The sequence below is a fragment of the Dipteris shenzhenensis genome, chromosome 13 (genome assembly GCF_047967505.1).
Source record: "Dipteris shenzhenensis isolate YYH24624 ecotype China chromosome 13, Dip_SZ_1.0, whole genome shotgun sequence".
Taxonomy (NCBI): domain Eukaryota; kingdom Viridiplantae; phylum Streptophyta; class Polypodiopsida; order Gleicheniales; family Dipteridaceae; genus Dipteris; species Dipteris shenzhenensis.
The window spans coordinates 25,073,293-25,099,570 of record NC_141608.1 but is presented as its reverse complement, the minus strand read 5'-3'; the positions used below and the strand labels follow the sequence as shown (position 1 = coordinate 25,099,570).

The 26,278-nt window shown below is 44.5% G+C and overlaps 1 protein-coding gene across 1 annotated transcript in view; it reads right to left on the bottom strand.

Annotated features, from left to right (window-relative positions):
- Window positions 1-663: 663 nt before the first annotated feature.
- Window positions 664-26,278, bottom strand: part of LOC147895210 (uncharacterized) — a 78,024-nt gene continuing 52,409 nt past the window's right edge. Inside the window, exons 4-8 of the mRNA XM_087384327.1 lie at window positions 8,740-9,771; window positions 1,393-1,434; window positions 1,203-1,250; window positions 1,007-1,068; window positions 664-817 (exon numbers count right to left, since the gene is read on the bottom strand). Coding sequence (XP_087240453.1) covers window positions 706-817; window positions 1,007-1,068; window positions 1,203-1,250; window positions 1,393-1,434; window positions 8,740-9,771 — 1,296 coding nt within the window. The 3' untranslated portion in view covers window positions 664-705. The remainder of the gene's footprint in view (window positions 818-1,006; window positions 1,069-1,202; window positions 1,251-1,392; window positions 1,435-8,739; window positions 9,772-26,278) is intronic.

Sequence of the window (26,278 nt, the reverse complement as noted above, 5' to 3'; positions counted from 1 at the left end):
AAACCTAAACTAGCAAACCAAAACTTAAAATCAACCAGCCTAAACAGGAAACAAGTACCCAATGGGGTTCGTCAATGATAAGAATATCTGACAAGCTGCTGTGTAGTTTACTTTCAAAATGTAAATACCTGTCTCTTGGTGCAGAGAATGAATGTCAAATGTATCCTGTGCAAAATTTCTCTTGTCAAGTTTTGTTCTTTTGATGTTACAGGATGTGTACATTGCTAGTCACAAGGGCAGCCATGTCAGAATATCTAAATGCAATTGCTGGGTCTTACACAATCAAATGACACATGCATGGAATAACACTGCATTTGATAACACATTTCTTCTGTATAATCATCATATACCGCAGTACGATCCACGGACAACCATTACTGAAAAGAAGGAAAAAGGGTCTGCTGCAGGAAGGTTAATGGCATAATATGAATGAACAGTCATCTACGTAAGGCCTGCAAAGCATAGCTGGTATAAGATCAAGACAAATCATCAGAATGATAAACATTTATCATTCAAGCAGAGACCAAGGCAAAGTGCCCGTTGTCCAATCCCACCAGGTAGACGGACATGGGAGATTACCTCTTCAAAGAATAACCTCTTTTAACATTTACTAGCCCACAATAAACTACCACTGCCGAAGGGGCATTGTCTGCCTTGCACCCCCTCCCCCCCAAAAATGATAGCCCGCTACAAAATTTTCTTGCACTATACTAACTCCTCATCTGAGTTCTCAAACTTGACAGAATACGACTGCAAGTCAATAGATCCACCTCTGTATGTACCACGCTTCTTCTTGGTTTTTTCATGCCTGAAGTTCCTGCAAAGGAACAGACCTTTGATTACAAGCACAAACGTTCTTTTCAATTTCATAAGAACTACACTATGATACGTTACAATTATTACAATAAAGCCACTGTAAACATCAGTGAAATTCATGCTGTAGTACATAATCAAAAGATGCCCTTTGTTAAAAATACATAGAAAGGCATAAAGTTCCAAGTGTTACCTTCCTCGAACAAGCCCAAGCACCTCTTGTGCCTTAGCACCATAGCCCTCCTCAGCTCCATCCTGCATGATTGTACAAGATCTTCGTATTTATCCTCATTATCTTCTGAAATGACATAAAATGGTATAATGAACATGAATCACAACATCTACCCTTGCACACTACATATTGCTTTCCAATGCATTCAATTACCAACCTTGGCCCAGTATGAATTATTTTTCAAACGCGGATCAGAGAATGCCACCTGCAGCATTAATATGAGAGACTGAATCAAATCATTGCTCCCTGAACCAAACCATGTCACTTCCCTTAAGTGTGTAAACCACATTCTGAAAATTTGTTACCAAAGGAAAGCATTTAAAAGACAGGACTCATAGGAGCCTCACCTTCTTAATATCCACTCTTTTGAAAGCCAAAGCCCCAGTAGGCTGCAAGACAATAAACATCATTCCTTTGATAGCTTGTCATAAAAGTAGAGGTCAATTTTCTACACCTCTCTCTCTCTCTCTCTCTCTCTCTCTCTCTCTCTCTCTCCAGACACTGTATCCCATCTTACTGGCTGAGACCAGTGGAGGGGGAAGCATTATGCCAATTCATGGGGTACCTCAACAAACTTGAGAAGATAGATGCAAGTTGGATACCACACACAGCCATGGAAGGCTACAAAGACCGTGGGCTGGTACAGAGATGGGGAGGAATGCATGGAGCTACCAGAAGACTCAAGTGGAATCAGAGAACTAGTAACACGGAAAATGCTAGTAAGTGTGTTTGTGTGTGTGTGTGTGTGTCTCCAGCTGTTTGCCGTAGATGTTTGTCTCCGCGGGAGTCTGTGCCTCATCTTCTTTGGCATTGCCACCAAAGTTCCAATAAAAGGGTATCAGAGAATAGATCAATACAATAAAAAGGAAAAAATAGGGGGAAGCAAGGGTATGTTTGTGTTTAAAAGGGAACCCAATAATCCAATACCCAATACTTTTTAGGGATGCAAAGGAATGCTTTAAAATACAAGCCAGTAATCCAATACCTAGCTTAATAAAATTGTAGACACGTTTGAAAACCAATTCATGCAGATTGTCAATGATATAAAGAACCTTAAAAATTAGCCAATATAAGGTAGAGAAATTATGAAGCCAAAATAACTAGTTATCTTTACATATATTACAGCAAGACGACTCGCTTCCTTGGGCAGCATTTGAGAATTCGCTTTCCTAATGCTACCTTTGGGAAGTTTTTTTGGCTTTTTGGGTTTCATCCACCCAGACAGGAGTTTGATTTGTTTTTCACTTAGGTTCGTTACTGGGCACTATGGACTCTATGGAAGGATAGAAATCATAGAGTCTTTGGTGATCTTACATTTTCCACTTTCTCTTTTTTTAGGCACTTTTTGCAGCAATCTCTCTTTGATTGTCTGCAAACTCATTATATAGAGCCTCATGTATACTTGTCATATAGTGAGATTTTCTGTTGATGTAATTTGGCATATCTCGTTTTTGGGATAGCCAAACTGTAATATAAAGTATCAAAATTTTCACCCTGTGTGTGTGTGTGTGTGTGCATTCCTCCATCGTGGATGAGTCTTTGCACAAACATAGGCCAAGCTTATATCTTTGAGGGGCAATTACAATTATACAGGAAAAGCATGAGCACAGCTGCAGTCAAAGGTCTAGCCCATGCCTAATTAGTCTTTACTTCATGCTTGAGAAAATCCTCAAATACTGCTGGGATGCACCTAGTATGGCAGTTGAAGGGCCAACATAAGACAAGTACAAAACATTGGCTAGGTTAAAAACTTAAGCACCTCTAGCTGGACTCACCCAGACACTAACTGTTCTTCACTACATACCTATGCTTCAAAGATGAATACCTTCCCATGTGTGGCTACTTCAAATACTCGTTGCAGCATGTTAACATAGATGAAGAGATACGAATGCATCAAAGATCAGCCTCCCATCTCCATCATAGATGGGGCAGCATATGGCAGCCATTGCAATCTGTTTATGTGGCAGAACAGCCACATATGAAGGCAGCGATGCATCCAAGTGGCATATTAGCCACAAGGGGAAGTCAGCATATGACATGGCATCAGCCATCTGGCACTTGGCTGTCTAGTTGGCTCTAGGTCGGCCTGTGTTCAGCTCCAAGCCAGCTAGGTCAGCCATCTATCAAGGACTGCTCAGCCCTGGCCTAGCCCTTTCATGGCTTTACGTGGTACATCATATACACAAGTGACTCTTCATCACTTGTAGAGTGCAAGCGTGATCAGGTAGTGTGCGGTGTTGCATTTGGTTACTTCACTTCCTGTCTTAGGAGTTATGTAAGGAATATTTCCCCCCCCCCCCCAAAGAAAGCCATTTTCTATTAAACTTGGAAAAACAACCATACCAATCAACAATCTCTGAGGTGCTGATCATGAGAAAAGAAACTGGTTGAAAAGAAAACCAGTCTGTTTCCAGACAACCCAACTCACTGCCTACACAACCTCTAAAACAGGAGCTAACAACCAAGAAGGAGGACCATGCAACCAGTGAATCCCTCGCGGTGTGAGAGTAAATAATATGCATTCAGGCCAAGCCTTACAAAAACGCTCCCGTCTTTCGACAGTCGCTCTAGATCCCGTCATCCTGCACTCCCATGTGGCACATAGGGTTAAGATGATATCCTGCCAAATGGCGACCAAACAGTGCAACAAAGTGCTCACCAAACTATAGTGCGCAACCTAGACGTTCCACACCGTAATGCTGGCCAGTGTCTCCCAAACACTGTCCCCTGCAAAGGAGAGGGGACAATGCCAAGCTAGTGGGGTCGCCACATGTGGCTCAATCTGGAGGATGCTCTAACCATGTATCCTGTAAGCTGGGGAGACCTCGTGATGGCGAAGGCATGACCTCCATCTGTCAACCAGCCACCATGCCCCACGTGAAGTCCCTCTGAATCCTTTGCACCTGAGCCACAATCCGTAGGGACCCATCCAGAACCTTTGTGCGATAGGACAGCTCCATAAGCAATGAGGAATCGACTCAAGAACTTTGTCAATGCAGCAGTGACACCGGCCAATCCACACACATCTGCTCCAAGTATGGGCCGATGGAAAGACCCACATGGGCAAACAAACCAGGAGAAATAAGAGATCTTCCTTAACCACAATCACACCTAGAATCTAGCTCTAGCCTCGTGAGACACCTGCTGCTTTGCCTACTTTGGACGGCCAAAACCACTCTCTCCGATCCCATGAACCTCACGAAGGAGACGACCCTCCCAAAGCCACAAGCACCACCCATGTGAATCCTAATCCGAAATGCGAGAAGGGTCGATGGACCACTCCTTGCCCAAACGGCCCACTACCAGGTACAACAACAAGTACAATGTGGAGATGTGGTACGACATATATGCGCTCCCTCATGTCTTTCTCATTTGGGGCCAGGGAGGTGACTCTATTATTCCAACAGTAAGAGCCACCATCCATTTGATAGTAGTGTCCAGTCCCATAGATCTTGAACGGTCTCAAGCGGCATCTCTCTCTCGCGCTCTCTCTCTCTCTCTCTCAAGTGACAGGATACACGTGGGAGTCTGCCCACAAGGAATTGAGGAGGGATAGTGGGGTACGAGGATCCGAAGGTGTGGCTATTCTTTTCAGATCACATCTGAGGCCACTCCTTTCTATGATACGAAAGGAGGAGCATGCACGACACATGTGGATTCGGGTCCAGCTACCAGACAAACAGCCGACTTTCATTGCAGTATGTTACTTTCCTCCAGACACATCATCCTATGCACGCGAGAAGTCACCACTGACGGACACAACCCATATGAGACTATTCATGATGATATCACGGAGTTCTCTAGACACGGGGACACTCTCCTCCTTGGTGACTTCAATGCATGTACCGGGAACAGATAGGTGGGCCTGTTAGATTTCGACGAGGATTCCCTCATAGTACAGGAGATGGATGCAGCAGAGTTGGGGATTGTGAGATAGTCAGCAAATGCAGATGCACCAATGACAGCGTATGGGACACTTACTCGAGCTGGGGTCTATACATGACTTGATCATATATAGCGGTCTCCGAAGATGGCCATCATTTGGCGGACTCACCTGTTTCCCACATGAAGGGGGGGGAGTAGTACGATAGAATATCTGCTCGGTCCACTTGCACCAGCCCCACGGATACATGACTTTATTATGCCGCCCCCCCTCGGAGCCGACCACTCATATCTCACTTTTTGTATATCAATTGCCACGCCAACCATGAGGAGGGCCCCCCTGCCACCCACTCGTGTTCAGATCCATTTTGACCGTGCTCTTGACCCGATGTACGTGAGCAACCTGGCTTCTGAGCTTCCAGTACTACTTCATGATGGGATGGACCTCGCACATGCATCAGACACTTATATCGGTGATACAGGATGTTGCCGCCAGATCCTTTCCCACGACATGATATGCACGTGTTCCAGATGGGAAGATGCCCCAAAATTCATGGTTTGATTATGAGTGCAGAGAGATAAGAGCCCACCTTACACGTGAGATAGCATTGGGACATTTGACTCCGCCAGAGGCACACCGGGTCTCATGCCGAGTGACACGGTGTAAGAAGCGGGCTTTCCTCATGCACAGAATGGATGAGGTGATCAGTTCTTTTCGCGGAGGAGATCCTACCACGGGATGGGAACCGGAACTCCTATCAAAAGGGAAGTCACCCATTCCCATCACAGACCCCGCAGTCTGGCACACATACACTTACTATCAGTATGATGTCCCATCTCAAGCACCACTTGATGTCCTCCATGCCCAGACCCACTACATGTCATCTGTTTACTTCGCAAAATGTACAAGCTGCCCTTCTTCGGCTTCATAACCGACGATCACCGGATCATGAGGGAGTACGCACTGAGCATTTTGCGCATGGGCAAGAGATCCTAACCCCGATATTAGCACAGCTGTTCAATCATGCCGTATGCCATGGCTTCCCACCTACCTGGAGCACCACCACCATAGTACCCATACACAAGACAGGTGATCCGATGGACACTGGGAATTACCGTACTCTTATGATTGGCCACACCTTGGCTAAGATATATGGATCGGTCCTAGAGAGGGAGATCAGCCAGCCACACAGAGGGTCATGGAAAACGGGCACTTGGGCAAGCAGGATTTCGGAGATAGCACTCCACCTTGGATCACATTTTCACCCTGAGGGCTATTATTGAGGCGGCGAAGTCAAGGCATCAACATGTCCACACTTGCTTCGTAGATTTTTTGTAAGGCTTTTGACACAGTCCCATGCTCTCGCATGATTGCTATAGGAGTTACGGCTCCTAGACATCATGATTTGGGGCATCATGAGTCTATATGAGTCTGTCAGAGGGAGGATACGTGCCCCAGGAGGCTTATCAGATTGGATTGAAAGCACCATCGGAGTTAAGCAAGGCTGTCCCCTATCACCAACTCTCTTCGGGCTCTATATTGACGAGATCATTTCTTTGGTCAATTGACTAGGCGGAGAGTGTTCGCTCCTGGCTGACCTGATGGTGCAAATATTGTTGTATGCCGATGACATAGTCCTCATATCATCCTCAGCAGGAGGGCTGCAGAGACATCTAGAGGCTTTGGAGGTGTTCTGCAGGGAGAGATTTGACTGTTAACCTTGGGAAGACCAAGGTTATGGTCTTCAACACCTTGCAAGCAGCATCCCGTCATCATAGTTTCACATACCGTGGTGAGCCTGTGGAGATAGTGCAGTCCTACACATATTTGGGGATAGAGTTCACTAGACCAAGTTTCACGATGATCCATGCGGGTACGGCACGACTCACACGAGGACGGGGTACTCTGGCCTGACTAGAGAGGAGATGCTTCCAGGCACACTTCCAGGACCCCCCGACGAAGGGCTGGCTCTTCGACACGCTGGTGAGACCGACTGCCATGTACACAACACCTTTTTTTCAGCGACGGAGTGGACGAGATTTGAGAGATTGCAGGTGACCATGGGATGCAGGATGATTCAGAGTAAACCCTCAGTCCCCCATCAAATTATATAGGCAGAGTTCGACATGACCCCTCTCCAGGTTGATGCCATCTTCCAGACAGTGACATTCCTCCACAGAATTTGGACCCTAGCCCAAGGGAGACTACTGAGGTTAGCACTTGAATCCTCCAGGCGACTAGTAGAGAGTGGTGTTGATACGGCATGGTACGCACGGATATCCACATGGTTTGGTAGTCACGGCATTCAGATGGACAGACTTTCCCCCTTTCAGAGAACCTGGACGCACTACCCGAGATGATCCCACGAGATGAGATCAACCGTATCATACGGTTGGATCTCCTCCAGCTCCATACATCTAGGGCTTGGGGGGAGAGGATCTCTCCACCAAGCTCCAGTTCTACAATGATCACTTCATGAGGGTCTCAAAGCACAATCTTGTCATCAGACCTCAATATCTGGAGGATAGGAGAGTTTCACATGCACTGAGGATCGCCATTGGTCAGATACGAGTCTCATCACATCAACTGCGGATTGAGATGGGGAGAGCTGCAGGCATACCCAGAGAGCAGAGGACTTGCACACTATGCCAGATGGGGGAGATCAAGACGGAGGAGCATTTTCTATGTGTCTGTCCGGTCTACTGTGATATCCGAGGACGATATCATTGTCTCTTTCAGGAGGGGCATGGCTTTGGTCCACTCACACGGTTGATACATTTTCATGATCAGGTTTGTGTTGGGCTCTACTTGCTTGAGATGCGCCGACAGAGAGACACACTGATGCGACAGACCAGAGAGCAGCATGGACTGATGCCACAAGTCACCGTCGACAGATCACAGACTTTTGTCACAGACTTCTATGCATCGGAGTCAGCTGCCAGTGTAGCTGAGGGAGAGGAGCTTGATGAGATGAGAGCATCATGGATCAATAGTAGGACTATCCACCAGGATGCAGTCAAACGAGTGGCGCACACTTCACGTATGACACGAAGAGAGCCCAGAGTATGCACGATCGAGGTTCAGCCTATCTCCTCCCTTCTCAGAGGTGACCGCTAGAGACGAGGCATCATGCTTGACGTAGCCCACACCCTCCCCCACGTCGCGAGACAGCTCTACAGACACAGATACGAGAGCTTCTCACATCTCATCAGAGTGCCACCAGGTTACCTGTATATATGGAACCTGAGCACGTACTAGGAGTGCTAGCCCTGAGCGCCTGACAAGCTTATGTCACTTTGCTACTCTAGTGTCTTGCTTTGCTCACTAGATGAGCATGTTAGCTTTTGCTTTCAGTTTTTCAGTTTTCAGTTCTCAGCAAGGGTCTTAGTGAACCCTTTGCTTCAGCTCTCAGTGGCTTGTATGAGGTACTTCTTGGGTTCGCACTTTGTCTCATAGGCTGCGAGGCCTCTCGCAGACGTTAATATATCTTTCTTTTTTTCTCTCTCGCATTCATACTTTCAGGAGGACCCTCACGTCCAGCATGCATATAGAATCCAGGCTTCCACTAGATTGGAAGCAGTATCTAACACTCTTAAATTTTCAAAAAAGAAAAAGGAAAAAACACTGTTGAATTTGACCGTGTGCATGACACTATTTGCAAGCATTAGTTGACAGCAGTTTCTACACAGCTATTGCATCTATCTCATACAAAAAGCTCAACTTTATAAAGAAAAGAATAGGACACATGAATATAGGAAAGCTTCCATCTCAAACCAATTAGGTAAAAGTACACATTTTATGAACCAGTTACCGTATTCCTATCATGGCTTGCACCATCCTGCTTGTTTGCTTTCACAGAATCCTCTTTAGGCTTCCCCACCACCGAGTCTACCATCTCTGACTTCCCTTCATCAGCACCCTCTACTGAAGGTTCAGTTTCTCTCAAATGATTACTGTCATTTCTTGCAGCTGAAATCACGCTGGCTTCAACATTCATATCCTCATCGATTGCATCCCTCTCTTTTCCACTCTCTGTGTTTTTCTTCTTCTTCTTCTTCTCCTTCTTTGCAGACATGCCCAGAACTCCTTTGCATTTTGCAGATGCGTCAACTTCACCATTTTCTTGTGTACTTTCTGTAGTCATTTCCTTTGAATCAACAAGTATAGAGTCACCATCATCTGCCTTCAGAGAAGACTCTTTCCTATGCTTTTTTACCCTGGCATTCTTTCCATCTCTTCCTATATTTTCATGGATCTCCATCACTTTTGAATCATCCTCCTCATTTTGCAATATTGATTTAACAGAGGGGATCAAATCTACTGTAGATTTTTTCCGCTTCTCCTTTACTTTCTTCTCTTTGTTGGCTGACTCCTCCTCAGGCTTCTTTTGAAGAGCACAAGACTCATCCACATTCTTCGCTCTCAGTTTTCTCTCTGATACCCCACCATTTCTTGTGAATTCTTTCTTGCTCTTCTGCTCCAAGATTTCTGTGGTCTTCTCTCCTCCATCTAAAGCTCCACCAGGTCTTTCTGTATGCCAATGTTTCTTTCCTTTTTGCTTTTCCTCTGTAACCGTAGCTCTTTCAAGCTCCTTTATATCAGCTGCACTGGCATCAATTTTCATCTTCTCCTTCTTCGACTGCCTTTGTTTCCCATTACATGCCACACTCTCTACCGCAGCGGCTCCTTTCTCATATTCCTGCGAGACAAGTGTAGACTCATTTGCAGTAGCATCATCTTTCTTCTTCCGTTTCTTCTTCTGATGTACAGTTTCCTCAATTCCATGCTGCAAAATTTGCCCCTGCATGTTTCTTCCAGGCTCCTGTAGTCCATCTCCAATCACCTATATGCACAAACAAGAAGCTTAAATTTAGCAGTTCAACCCACAATATGCAGAGAAAACCCAACATTTACAATAGCCTTTACAAGTGTTTCCCATGTTACCAAGATAACACGAGCAAAAAGCACTGACTGACCAATTCATACCATGCTATGACCAATTAAGCACAACTCAAAAAATTTCCCCAGAAACAGGACAAACGTGGACAGTTTCTGTGCCATCCAAAGAAAAGCTCCATGAATCTCCAAATATCAAAACAGTAACCCAACATAAAGGTCGAACACCAACCATAATTAAGCAGCCTTTAGATATCAAATCCCAGGATGTACAGGCTCATATCTTTGTATCCATAGACTTTTATAGAAAAGGAATGGAATGTTCAGCCAACAGAAAAGTCTTTGATATCGACATGTCTGCAAACAAACTATGTGAAATTGAATGCTCACCTTGATCAACATACCACAAGATAGTTAGATCAAGCACTATACACAACATGGTAGTAAATAACCATGGACTACCACAGTTCTTTAAGTAAAATTGCAAATACCTCCAATAACCTACAGCTTTCCAACTACCGCCCTTCAGGCTTTCAAAGCAGATTATAACAGAGTTGCCACAAAACATGTTTCCGGAGTTTAGCAACCTTTGCAACGTTTCATCCAAACAGAAAAAAGGCAGCTTGCCTGTGGACGAAACACTGTACGGGCCACCAGGCCACTGATACCCACCAGTCCCAGCCCTTCTGCCACATCAGCCTCACTATTGCTCTTCCCTAGGTACTCCCTCAAGCCTTCGCCTTTGCTTCCACCTTCACCTCCCTTCAGATCCTCTTGGCCCAGCCCCAGCTCTACGAGTTTCAAAACAGCTCTTGGGTTGCCAAGCCGCCTTGGCTGTGTTTTTGGGCAGCAAGGTTATCACTGTGAGAAAACAAAATGGAAGCAAGAGTGAAAGAAAGAAAGAAAGAAAGTTTATTAAAGTCTTCAGAAGACCGATGGGTCTATGAGACTGTGAAAATCCTGATACAACAAGCTGTGGTAGTGGAGCTACTAAACGAGCATCCATACCAATGCAAAATGCAAAAATGCAGAATGGCAGTACTAAGTCCTAAGTACAACATAGTCAAGTCCATGGTTGACTATATATCAATCTCAGCATCATCATCAACATCATCATCATCAGCAGCAGCAGCAAGATATCAGGATGGATGAGGCAGTGGAGGCATGAAGTCAGCAATGGAGTGCCACTCAGAGGTGCGGTCCTGGCCGTCTCCTGGTCGTAGCTCCGCATCTGACCAAGGCTACTGTGACCCCCGTCGGTCGCGCTCCGACCCTAAACAAGGAGGGGATGTCTCCAAGTGTGATCTGTGTGTTGATTCTCTGACTGAGCTGTCGGGTCACAAGCTCCGGGTGACAGACATATCGAGGCCTCGTCTCGTGGGGATCTAGCTGAAAGAACTCCGTGATAGAGCTTTGAGAGGGATCAGCCGAGGAAGAAGTATGCTCCTATCTCCGTGCTCGGAGTATCCTCTCGCGGTGTCTAAGTGCCTCATGAATGAAACCTGCCAAACACCGCTGGTCTGGATAGGAGAGGAAACGGGCCAAAATCCCATAGCTATCCCTGAAGAGGCAGTGGAAACGCCCTCGGATCTCATAGTAAACAGGACACCTGAAGATGAAATGCTCCTCTGTCTCAACCTCCTGTATGTCACACAGTGTGCATATGCGCCTCTCCCTGGATAGTCGCTATGCTCTGCCGCTCTCGATGTGAAGTCTGTGTGAAGAGATCCAGAACTGCCCAAGAGAGACCCTCAACGAGTGGGGTAGGTGAATTTGCGTGTATCCTGGTGGGTCAATGAAACCCTCCGCTGTGATATGTAAGAAGTGATCTCTGTAGAAGCTAAGCTTCACTAGGAGTTCACTCGGTCCCAACCAGGTCCGAAACGTGTGTGGCTGTAGTAGATCCTCATGGATAACCTGGTTGACCTCATGTGATAGGAGGGGAGAAAACGGAGCATCCACGCGGAAGGGAGGTAGTCTATCCATGTGAAGCCCCCGTCACTCAAACCATCTCTCTGTACGTGCATACCATCACCTCTGGTCCCCTCCCGCTCCAAGTTCCATAGAAGAGGATAGAGCTATCCATGGTAGCCTGCTACGCCCCGAGGTGTAATCCCCATATTCCCTAACTCGGTACAGATACGTGATGACCTGAAATGCAGCATCTAGCTATAAAGGTGGTGACCTAAACTCAGCCTGAATGATCTGACGAGGAATAGATGGCCTACCACGAATCATCCGTGATAACATGAGAACCTGTAGCCGCTCTACACGGCATTGTTACTAGGGAACGTGAGCGGCAACGAAACGTCGATCCCTTGGGGAACGGGAACGCCCAAATCCTAGGGAATGTGAACGGAAAGGAAACGCCACGTCACCATACCCATAAACAAACATACTATTCTATACATTAGAAAGCTTAAACTTAGAATCCAAGACTCAAAAACATTGCAATTGCTTTTGGAGTAAGCCTTAAGGACTCAAGACTCAGGACATAGTTCACGAATAATCATTGATAATAGAATCTAGATTAATCATTATAGCTTGCCAATGGCATACAAAAGCAAAGTCCATCAGAGACAAGGCACAAACATATGAGATTATCTTGAGTCTTGGAATCTACTATTCTATACATTAGAAAGCTTAAACTTAGAATCCAAGACTCAAAAACATTGCAATTGATTTTGGAGTAAGCCTTAAGGACTCAAGACTCAGGACATAGTTCACGAATAATCATTGATAATAGAATCTAGATTAATCATTATAGCTTGCCAATGGCATACAAAAGCAAAGTCCATCAGAGACAAGGCACAAACATATGAAATTATCTTGAGTCTTGGAATCTTGAATCTGGATACAAGAAAAGGAGAGTGACACCTCCTACTACTGAGGCTCCTAGAACTTCAAAAACTAGCTGCTACATGCATGATCCACTCAACACTATCAACATCAATGATCAATCTAAATCTGCAACATTGTGGTTACTGCCCCCTTCCTCCTCTTCATCATCTCCATCATCTGGATGATCTCCATCTTCTTGGTCATCTCCAACATCATCCATGGATGCACCCACCACAGGAACAATTTGCTGGCATGTTGCCTTACCATTCTTCTCCTGCCATCCAATGAATTCCTCATGGCTGTACCTAGCATTCATCTTCTGGAGAAAACGTAAGTTTGCATGCACAAATACAAGGCCACTTGCCTTTTGTGTCCCAAGTCTGTTCCCTGTGTGTGTTGGAATGCTTGCATGCACTAGGCTAGCGTAGGCTAGCTGTGCGTAGGCTAGCTATAGCGTAGGTTGTAGCGTAGGCTGCGCGATCGTAGCGTAGGCTAGCGTAGCTTGATAGGCTATAGCGTTAGCAAGCTGCTAGGTGTTGCATGCAGCCTTGCAAGTCGAAGCAAGCTTGCAAGTGGCGAACACAGAGCATGGAGGCCGACTGCAAGCAAGGAACACATAGAGCAGCGAATCGCACCGATTAGATTAGGATTAGATAATTTGCCCCAAATCGTTACCTGCATGAAGGGAACGGCTTAGGAAACATTCCCTAGACGTTCCACAAGGGATATGGAACGTTCCATAGCCGTTCCAGAGGCCAGACGTTCTCTTCAAGCTGAGTGAAGAGAACGCCGTTCCACGTTCCATAGCTATGGAATGGCGTTCCCTGGTAACTATGCTACACGGGCCCACTTTGTATCCGACAAGTCTGGCCCCCAACAAGGGCTGCCGTACATCCCCGTTGGGCGAACCAAGGAGTCAAAAAGCAACCCCTTGGTGCGTGGATCCTGAAAGTGCGAGTGGAAGCACTGCCTCTCTAGTCTGGCCAATGAAGCATACCCTCTACTCAAGCGTGCCTGCATCGCGGGTCTGATAGTGAAGCTGGGTCCGAAAAAGATAACCCCAAGATAAGTGTATGATGAAACTATCTCAATAGGTGACCCCTTAAATGTGAATTGCTCCTGATGCACGATGACTCGAGATGTATTGAAGATCATGACCTTGGTTTTACCCAGGTTGACCTTCAAATCATGAGACTCACAAAAGGATTGTAGTGCGCCTCGGTGTCTCTGGAGCCCCTCTGTCGAGGAAGACGAGAGCCACGCTATCTGCGTAGAGCAATATCTGAATCAACGTGCCCGCAAGAGAGCAACCTACACCCCCCTGTGTCTGCATCACTGTCTCAAGCTCGTCAATGTAGAGGCCAAACAAGGTAGGCGACAAAGGACACCCTTGTTTGACCTGATGGTGCTCATGATCTCGTCTGTCTATCCAAATCTTGCCCGAACTCTGCCTGAAACTCTCTTGCAAAGTGCCCTGACAGCCCAAATGATCTCTTAGTCTTAATCCAAGTCCAATAGGCGCCGTATGAGGCGGGCTCTCGGAACCGTGTCAAATGCCTTGCGAAAATCCACAAAGCAACAATAAACCCTCTACTTCCGTGCCCTCGCCTCCTCGATGATACATTTGAGCGTGAAAATGTGGTCCATGGTTCCACGATCACGCCAGAATCCGACCTGTCTTGCTACTCAAAGTCCTCGACACTCTGCAAATCTGCTAACCTCGGAGCCAAGTACTGATGTATAAATCTTGGATATGACATGTCCAGTCATAATGGTCCTGTAGTTCTCCGGGCTCATGGGATCCCCTGCCTTGTGGATGGGTGAGATAGTGTTAATGGTCCAAGTGTGTGGAAACCCCAAACAAGCAGCTTCATTAGAAAGCTTTGCTAAGATTGGGACTAGGAGGTTAATCCCATATGCAATGAACTCAGTGCATAACCCCTCATGATTCTTCGCTCGGCCATTATGAAGTTTCATTACGACATCCTTTACCCCTCCTCTAGTGAAGAGGGTGCAGGATGTGGGGCGAGGCATGTGTGAGAGATTAGGGATTGGTTGATTTGGGATGTCATAAAGTGTAAGTGCATAATCAAACCAAATATGAGTGTCAGTGAGTGGCGGAGGGGACCGTCCTTCTAGAAATCTCTACTAGGAGTTGTTACTAAACAAAATGTTTAGTAGCTCCTCCTCGTTCCGACGAACGAAGTCTAGTTTCTTCCTCCGTACCAGTCTATGGTACTCATGTAGCGTATCTGATGCGCTCGGAAGACTGTTTTTTGTTTCGAATCTGAGATGACGGCGTAAAGCCTTACACTCATCATCATACCAACTATTACAGGGTATGGTCCCAGGGGGTGATGGGCGGGTGGAGCCGGTGGTGTGGGAGAAAGCGTGAATGGCAGCCTCGTGTATGACAAGGGTAGCACGATCCTCTAAAAGGGGTGAGCAAAGAGAGAGTGAGCTGAACGTAGTTCACTCCCCAATGTCAACTAAACTGAAGTGAATGAAGTGTGAGTACAAGGAAAGAGATAAGGGTTTTGTCTAAGTCTATCTAATCACTAACCGTAGTTAGAGATTAGACCGTGGTTAGGGGAAAAAACCTCTAAAAGGGAAAAGTGCCCTTACGCAGTTATTACATTACATTGGCCACTGCCTAGAATATATTAAAAATTCTATTCCCCTGCAGTGCCAATGTGGTGTACAACGTAGTGATCAAACACCAAAAGGAGATAAGTTTAGGGCACTGCGAAATGCCTCAAACTTCTCACGTGGAAGTGCTTTAGTGAAGATGTCTGCAACATTGTCATGTGTTGACACATAGATCATACTGATCTCCCTTGCATGCAACTTCTCTCTGACATAATGATAATGAACCTCAATGTGCTTCGTACGAGCATGAAACACAGGATTCTTTGCCACTGCAATAGCACTCTGACTATCAGTGAGAATAGGAGTAGGACCCTCCAATATGAGACGAAGATCAGCGAACAAACATCGCAGCCAAACACACTCAACTGTCGCTGTGAAAGCTGCCCCGTACTCAGCTTCACATGAGGAAGTAGCCACTGTAGATTGCTTCTTGCTCAGCTAAGAAATGCAAGCATTGCCCAAAAAGAAACAATTACCACTAGTGGACTGCTTGGTATCATAGTCTCCAGCCCAATCTGAATTACTGTAAGCATGCATCTGCAAGTCACCCCCCCTGGGAAACATCAAGCCAAAAGACTTTGTGCCTTGCAAATATCTGAAGATGTGTTTTACAACTTGCCAATGTGTTGTCTTTGGGCTTCGCATATATCTGCTCACCTGAGATACTGCATACTGAATATCAGGCCTAGTATTGCACAAGTATATAAGGCATCCAACAGTCTGGCTGTAAAGTGTGACATCCATTGATTCACCAGCATCATACATAGTAAGCTTCAGCCCCGGCTCCATGAGAGTGGCAATAGGCTTACAATCATGCATGTTGAACCTATCCAAGAGTTTCTACACATACTTGGATTGAGACATAACGATGCCACGCTTGTCTTGTATAAACTGGATCCCTAAATAAAAATTTAACATGCCCAAATCTGTCATGTCAAATTCAGCTTTCAACTCAGCTTTGAAATCTGCAATTATATCCTCATTTGACCCCATGAGTAGCATGTCATCTACATAAAGAATGATGACTAGAATATCCCCCTCATCCTTCTTGATATAGAGGGTGCTTTCCGTAGGACTATTGTGTAATCCCTTACTTGCAGCCCATATAAAGCTTTGTTAAGCTTGCATACCTGAAGTGCATTGCCAGAAAGTTCAAATCCAAGAGGTTGCTTGACATAAACCTCTTTCTGCAAGTCCCCATTAAGGAAAGCTGTTTTTATGTCCAACTGCTGAACATTCCACACAAAATTTGCAGCCATTGCAATAACTGGCCGTACGGTGGTCATCCGGGATGTAGGAGCAAATGTCTCCTCATAATCTATGCCCTTCTTCTGTGCACAACCTTTGGCAACCAGCCGTGCCTTGTACTTGTCAATAGACACATCTTGCTTTCTTTTTACCTTGAAAACCCACTTGGTACCAATGGCATGCTTACCTGGTGGCAAATCCACAACATCCCAAGTCTGATTTTTCTCTATGGACTACAACTCATTGTGCATGGCATGCATCCAATGCAAGAAAATCTGCCCACAGTGACAAATACTGTCACAGCTATCAAAGGGGCTCAAAATGCACTTCAATGCTCTGTTGAATGCCCAACAATCTGCAAACAGAATCTGCAAAAAATGGCAAAAGTCTGCAAATGGACTCGTACTGAGTCCAAAACTGCTTGCAAACTTCCAAACTCTTTTACCTGCAAAATTGCAACCAAAATGCAAAAGCCCCAATTTCTTGCGGGAAATTGCATACGAAAGAGGGCAATTGAAAGCCCCAAATGTTACACAAATTGCACTCTGCCTGCAAAAGCCCCAAATTTCACTGCTAGATTGCAATGCAATTGCAAAAGCCCCTAAAATTATTCAAAACTTGCAGATCTACTGCAATGTCTCCTACAGCTTCAAATGTGCTCCCAAAAGCGAAGCCAAACAATGGCTGATGCACTAGTGAGCATGCAAATGAACTCTGCCTGCAAATGACGGACACCGAACACCTTCAGCCTGCAAAAAATCTTGCAAGTATAGAACTGTACGAAATCGTACGGACGTTCTGAACGGACTGTACGGACAAAGCTGGCGCAAAAGTACGGAATTGTACGGACAAAAACTGTCGCGCAGTACAAAACTGTACGGATGTCCGTATGAAACTGTACGGATGGTCGTATGAAACTGTACAGACGAAATCTGACGCATAGTACGAAAATCCGTACGCCTGTACGGACGAACTGACGCGCATGTGTACGGACGAGAGCGGGCGTTGTGCAGACTGTGTGGACAGCACGTTGCGTCGAAGCTGTGCAGACATCTGGGAGCTGAAGCTTGGCAATGGAGCAGGAATGCGAGAGCTAGAAGCAAGAGGCTAGGAGTAGGGAGCAGGTCCGGGAAGGAAGTGCTCTGATACCAAATGTGAGAAAACAGAATGGAAGCAAGCGTGAGCAAAGACAGAGTGAGCTGAACGTAGTTCACTCCCGAATGTCAACTAAACTGAAGTGAATGAAGTGTGAGTACAAGGAAAGAGATAAGGGTTTTGTCTAAGTGACAAAACCCTATCTATTCACTAACCGTAGTTAGAGATTAGACCGCGGTTAGGGGAAAAAACCTCTAAGAGGGAAAACTGCCCCTAACTCACTTATTACATTACATTGGCCACTGCCTAGAATATATTAATAATTCTAACACTCACTCCAAGGCCATGGCTGATATGATTATGACAAATTACAAAGCCATTGTCTAGACTCCTTGTGCTTCCTACTCCCTATAAGGAAGGAGATTGGGAAGCTTCCCTAGGTAAGTGGTTTTCTTGAGCAAGCTCTACAAATCATATGGTTTTCACTTGGAAGCCCGCTATTTTTCACGTGGGATCTCCTAAAGCCAATAAAGTTCCACTTTTCTCCAAGTATGCTATGTAGTACCAAGTTCTTATCTCTTCTCTAGATTGTCTTTTGAAGGTTCAACTTTCAAGTCCTAAGTGTTGGGATATCTCAAGGTGTATGCCTCAGGCACACCTTGGTTTCTATGTGTGAGTGCTAGAGGCACAGTTAGGTGCCCATAAGCACAGTTAGGTGGTGGTAGAAGCCACATAGGATGATTGAGAGAATCTAGGAGCAGATTGAGGAGATGATTGTGGAGCTCTGAAGTCATCAGTGATGTCAGTGAGCATGTAAGAGGTGCCTACATAAGGACCTCACTCTTCTTCATTCTATATGCAAGTATTCTGAGTTTGTGTTCACTCTATGCTTTCCTTTCAGTTTACCAACATGGTATCAAAGCCCTTTGATCCCCCTTGATCCCACTTCTGCCACATCATCTTCTTCTTCTCCATCTCTTCCCCTTCTTCCCAAATCTTGCTAAAGCCTGTTCTCCTCCGTTTCTCTGCCATTCTCCAAGCCCTTCCTGCTGGAGATACATCTCGAAGGGGCTAACCTCTTCCTGCAACGAATTGAAGTATCATCGCCACTGCTAGACGACATTGCATGAAAATCGGCGACTCTCTTTCCTGCGTTTTCTCTGAGTCTCCTTCATATTTCTCTAATTCCTTTCAAGGGAAGATTCTCCATGTCTTGAGCTATCCTGTGCTGAAATCTGAGCAGCAATGGCTGCATATTCAAGGTGAAAACTGAGAAAAACCAGTCGAATTTGAAGAAGCGAGCTATGGCCATCTAACGCGGATTTGCGCTCCTCCTCCTCAGTGGACCTTCTGTGGTATATGAGCTTTCTTTTGCCTCAGAAAGCCCCTTTTTCTTTGCTTTGGAGAGTGAGATACAAGCCTCCAAGTTCAGGCCTTTGTTTTTGACAGTTTTGACAAGGTTTTGAAAGTGATGCTACATTAGATGCTACTTTAGCATTTCTGAGGTTTTGAAGTTTTGAAAAGCATTAGTACAACTGTGGCTACAACTTTCTTTTAAGTTGCTATACCTGGTTTTGATTGGAAAGCTTTCATTTAGCCACCTCTGTGAAGCATGTAAGTGAAAACATCATTGATTGAAATTTGGTCACAAGTCTTTGCTACATTAAATGCTTATATTTTGAAGCTTTTCAGTTATTTTTCTAGCCTTGTATGAGAGAAGACACTGCCCAATACCTGGGTTAGACCCTCTCATGGCTACCATATTGAATATAGATAAGTTCAATGGTAAGGGCTTCCACACATGGCAGATGAAGGTGAAATTTGCATTGATGAGAGAAAACCTCTGGGGACTTGTCAAACCGGCTTCAACTTCTTCTTCAACAGCCTCCAATGCTGGAGAATCCTCAGCTCCGACACGCCCGGCAAGGGATCCCGCTAGAGAGAAGAAAGCATATGGTATCATTGCTCTTGCTTTAGGAGAGGATTATATTCATCACATCTCTGACTTAGAGTCTCCTTCAGAAGCTTGTCAGAAGCTTGACATGATTTTTGGTGCTAGCTCTCACATCTCAAAATTATCACTTAAAATTTCTTTCTTTGAATTGAAGATGGTTAGTGGCACTCCTTTGGCTGCCCATGTCAATTACATGCGGAGTCTTATGACTCAACTTGCTTCTATCAACTCTCCTATCACTACAGATGATGCTATGGCAGTGTTGCTTAAGAGTATGCCTGAAGATTATGATCATATTGCTACCACTTTGAAAAATCTTCCTAATCCTAATCTGTAAGGTCTTATCTCTGCTCTCCAAGAAGAAGAAAGACACATGGAGCTCCGGAAAGGCAATGACACAGCCTATGCCATAAAAATCCAGAAGGGCAAGTTTTCACCTTGCAATCATTGTGGGAAGACTAATCACCTCTCAAAAGACTGCTTCAAAATCAATCCATGCAAACACTGTGGCAAAAACAATCATCATGAGAAGTTTTGCAGAACCAAAAAGGAAGCAACTTCAAAGAAAGAAAATGCCAATCTACTTTCAGTTGATGCGCCTCCACAAGATGAGGCATCCTTTGAAGATTATGCTTTTTAAATCATCTCTATGTATGCTCCAGATCTCTCTTTTTATGTTGAGTCAAGGTACTCAGCCTAGATAGTCCTCCAATGAATGAAATAAACTATTGTGTTTTGTGCATTTTGTAAACACCTCTGATCACCTTATGATGTAGGCCATGTGTATGTGTTTTGCTCCATGGTACCTCCTGCAGACATTGTGTGCATGTACATGCAGGGGAGATAACCATTGGAAGGTCTTTTGTATTCCTTTTGTTTACCTTACACCCATGGGAACCCTTGCTAGCTTGAGATCCTAGCCATTGATAGATCCATGACCACCATGAGATGGCATGAGACACCTTGTGCTAGCTGTATCCTTGACATAGCCTGAGGCATTCCCTTGAGGGGGGGTTTGTTGGGATATCTTAAGGTGTATGCCTCAGGCACACCTTGGTTTCTATGTGTGAGTGCTAGAGGCACAGTTAGGTGCCCACAAGCATAGTTAGGTGGTGGTAGAAGCCACATAGGATGATTGAGAGAATCTAGGAGCAGATTGAGGAGATAATTGTGGAGCTCTGAAGTCATCAGTGATGTCAGTAAGCATGTAAGAGGTGCCTACATAAAGACCTCACTCTTCTTCATTCTATATGCAAGTATTTTGAGTTTGTGTTCACTCTATGCTTTCCTTTCAGTTTACCAACACTAAGTCCAAACAGTCAAATCCAAAAATTTTTAGAAAACACTTTTCCAAGTAGTGCAATGCAAGGATCAACTCCAGCATAAAATGGTGAGTAGGGAGTGGTTTGATTGGCCCCACTAGCGATCTTGGTGGGGAAATTATTGAGGCCATTTTGTTTCACAATAGGTTTAGCATTACTCTATTAAAGTCAAAGTCGATGTCTGACTCTATTAAAGTCAAAGTCGATGTCCCGACCTTGTTCAATTATGTGAAAGTGCAACCTCTTCCTCCATACAAGTAAACCTATTACCTGTGGCTTGAAAGATCTTGAAGTGGGCACAGTAAATATTAGTTTTGCATTTTGCAATTAGTTATTATCATTTAGACATGATGATTCGAATTGCATGTAGCAAAACAATGAGATTGCTATTGTAAACCACAATCCATGCGGTGGCCCACGTGCAACATCCCATATGAAAGGAGGAATTACAATTTAACAATCTACTGCTCGTTACAGACTCTATCTATCATAACTTTGATTCTTCATGTCAAAATAGGTAAATGGTCTAAAGTTAAAGATTGAAGTTAAACTCGAGAACCAACATGTCATCCTAAGCCTTTTCTCTTACTGTTAATTTGGATTCCACCTTAAACTAGACTATTTCAGCATTGCGGATGACATGGTGGATCTTTGCAATGGCATGGGTCGATATTACCAAGGAGAGAAAGAACGCGTATTTGCTCTGACATGGTGAAGATTTCGCAGTCTTAACACCGACTCCCAAAAGGTAGTGCTCCAAATCTTCTCACAAGCTCTACATCTCAAGTATATCCAAGATAGTTTGGCATGTTTAGAAAGAAAAGGAATATATAAGCAATGATTGATGAGCATGTTTTTCACTTTCAAGTCTATCGCCAAATCATAAATGTTGTAAATGATCATTGATCATTTTTAACATTACTTCTTGAATCTTACATTATTTCCCCTAGCAGCTACAAAGCTCTAGATGGTTCTAACTCCATTGAGTGAAAGGCAAAGCATGCTAACCTGTACAAGCTCTCCATTTGTAGCAACTGATGAGTCAGATCTTCAACAACACGCAAGAGAAAAGGGTGTTGATTATTTCTTAAGAGATGGTGGCTTTCGAGCATGGTGTACAACTTGATCCATGATGAGAGGATGTATCCCTACGGCAAATGATGTTGACATGCATCATCTCAAGCGTTCATGACACTATATTAATGAGGGTGAGCATAAGTAGCAAGAATACAAGGTGGGGACCGTCAACATCAATGCAAGTTGAGCAAAGATTGAGCATCAAGATTATGTTGAGGATCACAAAGAAGGATAGGCATAAGGAGAAGGCATTGACAGGTTGGCTCCTTGACGACTTAGACTCACGCTGAAATGAGATGGCGAGAATGAGAACCAAGAGGTGCTAGGACAAAAGTGGGGATCGAGAAGCACATGATGAAATTGCTATTATACACTCAATAATGCACAAGCATCAAGCTATAGATCATTCTAGAATCTAGATTTTGGGTGAATTGTCACATGTTAGCCTTATCATTTGTCACTTCAATTTTACATCTTCAGTATTGGCATCTACGTCAGAGACTTTGACATTGAGACTCGAGTCCTACATTTTGACCTTGGAAGAATATTTGAGTATCTTATGTTCATTTTGCTTCAAGATTTGACTTTGAATCTAGTAGTGGAATTCAATGTACTTTATGTTCATTTAAAGAAACAATAACGGAAAAGAAGCAATGCAATCATCATTATGGTAATATGCAGGTCCAACAACAACAATGGGGTGGATGTGTGTGCTTTTTTTTTTCCTTTTTTGGGAGAAGGGAAGGGGGAGGGGGGAGAGAGTTTAGTAAAAAATCTTCAATAAGACTAAAAGAACCAGATACAATGAGTTGAATGGGTGAAGCCTCTAAGCAGGTATCTACACCCAAGGCAAATACAACATAATATTAGAAACATTAATACATAAGAAAATGTTTGAGGATGGAATGACAAGTTTTTGATAGAGAATGTGGCTGTGTATAGCTCCATGCATAGCTTTTAAAGATGTAGTGCATGATTGGCAATAGCAACAAGTCGAGTGCTTGTTGAAGATTATGGAAAGAGACCTTGTTGTGACGACAAGACTATGGGCAGCAGTTGGCTTAAAATACTGGGCTTCATGGAGTCCAAAGGTGCAATTCCACAATGAAGATGACATACTGTTGGTTGAAGAAATGGCTCTATGATTGTCACCAACTTGATCGTGGATCTCGCAAGAAGAAGACTGGCCGATTGCAGTCTGGTATCATAGGAAGGACTTGTGTGGAATTCTTGGCTGCTTATGTTGCTCTCAGTGTGGGTTCTCTCACAGAGTTGTGGCGGGTTTTAATATAGCATGTTGTTCATGAAGTTTGCTCATAGGCTATGCGGTAGTAGTGTTTGATGGCTATGTGCGAATTGAAGAACTCTTAGTAGTGTTTGATGGCATAGAAGAGGGGTGATGGCTTTGAGTATATGAGGCAGATGATTGACTTGAAGTCAAAGAGATCCAGGATTGTTCATGGATTTTGTCAGGGAAGATATGAGCATGGTTGTTATACCTTGAGCTATCAGGATGTGTTCATGGTAGTTATGCAGTCCTGAAGTTGTCATTTTCTGGAGTTTTATGGTTCATGGGTCATCTAAATGTAACCAAAATGTGAGATCTGTCCGGAGGTATGTAAAGAGACGAGGATCTTGAATGAATGCCTTTTACCTTGTGATTGTGTTGTTCGGTTGTTTTAAACGTGGATGAGGGTGGCTGTGAAGGCGGATTGGGCTCTACTGCTTTTGTCCATCCAACGTTTAGCCGAAACGCGTGAAACGTGGCTGCCTCAGGCGAAACACCCGGCACAAAAGTTGACGCGATGGGCTTGTGACTTGTCACCTGTAGGCTATAGGCTACTAGGTTGCCTCTTGAATTTTCAGAGTGCCCACTGTGTATGTGTGTATCTAAGGTATGTATGCACTGTGTTTATGTAATATATATATGTTTTATATAAAATACATATTTATAGGCGTTTCTAGACGAAACGCCTGTAAAATTCTAGAAACGCGTTTCTAGAAATGTTTCTTGTGACACTGGCAGAGGTACATAATACCTTGGAATGCTGCATCAAGCTGTAGTGAAGATGCCCCAAACTCAGCTAGAACCATCTGATGTGGAATTGATGGCTTACTATGGATCATCTATGACAGCAAGGGAGAACCAAGAGCTGTTCCACTTAGGCCCAATCTGTCTCTGATAGGTCAAGGCCCCAATAAGAACTGCCATAAGAAAACGATATTAAACGTCTACAAAAGGCTAGAGGTCATTTGGCATTCAGCCAAGAGCAAGTCAGGGCACTCCATCGTGCAGACCAAGTTCCAAGACATGGTTGGAGAGCAACTGGGCTATATATGAGCAGCAGAGCTCTTCCTTGAGTAGGGTAGTCAAGCCTTTGGAGGCACACCGCAGTAGGGAGAGTTCCAACAGAAGTTGCTGCAGCATACTCAGCTTGTGGTGATCCCTTACCTCAGCTGAGATTTGCTGCAGGTGTTGGTACACTTTTGGAATAGGTTTTGTACTTCATCTACAAGAACAACTTGGTAAAGGTAAGCAGAAGATCGTTGAGGAGCAACCTCCCCCTTCTACTATGCAATATGGTACATGGACATAATAAAAGATTCTGAAATACAAGAAACTCCAAAAACACCAACAAAGGGACCTAGAAGGTGTGAAAAATCTCATTGATGGATATTCTAGTTATTCCAACATAGCATGCATCATTTGTGGGAGATATGCGATTGGACAAGCAAGTGCGCCAAGAACCTGAGTCATTTATAGAAGTTGTGAAAAGCCAAGAATGGCAGGACGCTATGCAGTGTGAATTTAACTCCATCATGAAGAATCAAACATGCGAGTTTTTAGAGGTACCAAATGGTAAACCAGCAAGCTATACAGAAGCGCATGACCAGATCCAGGGCTGGAAAAGAGGCTGAACAGAGATCAGAATTGCGCTTGGTTTGTAGAGGCTATGGGCCTGAAAGCACGCCTGGGACAGGTCGGGGTATGGGCAGGACTGCCTTGGCCAGTGGCAGCCTGCCATGTGGCCAGGCGGGGCCTGCAAAGGCCTTGGAAAAGGCTGCCCCCCAGTCGGTTTGTCAAAAAAAGCCCACAGGAGGCTGCACACTTAGGCTGACATTCAGGGCAATAAGGTGCAGGGATCAAGGTACAGAGACTAGGACAGAGGACCACGCTCTGGGGGGACTCTGCATTCTTTTGTATTGTGTCCATTGAACGGAAATATATCTTTTTGTTAGTTCTATATATCTCTTGAGCATCGTTATTTACTGGCTTGCACATATGGATGTTGAGTACACAAAGTAAAGAAGTTTTGGAGTCCGTAATTATGTGAATTCCTGGGCTATCTATCAATCTTCCACTGCGTAATACCCTCTGTTAGAGGATTAACATAACATGAGCCTTGTCATCATCTCCATCATCAGACATCTTGTCTCCGGCTTCCTTCTACTACTACAAAGGACCTGTCTCCTCAAAATTGAGAAACATGGAGTATTCTGTAGTTGTAATGGCTGTAGAGAAAACCTCGAAGCTCCTTGGAAGCATGTTGAGCCAATCGTGACAGACTGATGTGTGTCCACCTGGTAACCCCATGCTTGCAGCTGCTCCCTAATGATCTCCACCCTCACGAGATCTCTTGTTCCTCCATCCTCATTATGAGCAGCTGATTTTGGGGGGTAAGGATTCCTGCTGTGGTTAAAGTGTCATACAAGTCCTTAACATTGACTTTGCCTCAAAAGCCAAACTTCAAGCTAAATGTGCAAAATGACTGAGTCTGCTGTCAAGTGCCTTGATGCCTTCATCCTCCCACTCTTTGACAGCAACTCAATTCACAGGCGTAGTTAACCGCTGTGGCATCCACCTGAAGGAAATGGAGAGAGTGAGAGCTAGAGAGAGTGAGAGAGTCGAAAGCTTAGAAGCTGTAGTTGCAAAAATAGAGTGTAAAAGAGTACAACGCAAAGTGAGTAGGATAAGGTTTTGTCATAGTGACAAAACCTTAGTAGTCACTAACCGTAGTTAGTGAACTAACTGCAGTTAGGGGGAAAAACCTCTAAATGAGGGAAAAGTGCCCCTAACTAACTTATTATATTACATTGGTCACTGCTGAATTATATCTATAATTCCAACACCCCCCTGCAGTGCCAATGTCATGTACAAGGCTGATCAATCACCAAACGGATATAAGTTCAGGGCACTGCGAAATGCCTCAAACTTCTCACGTGGTAGTGCTTTGGTGAAAATATCTGCAACGTTGTCATGTGTGGAC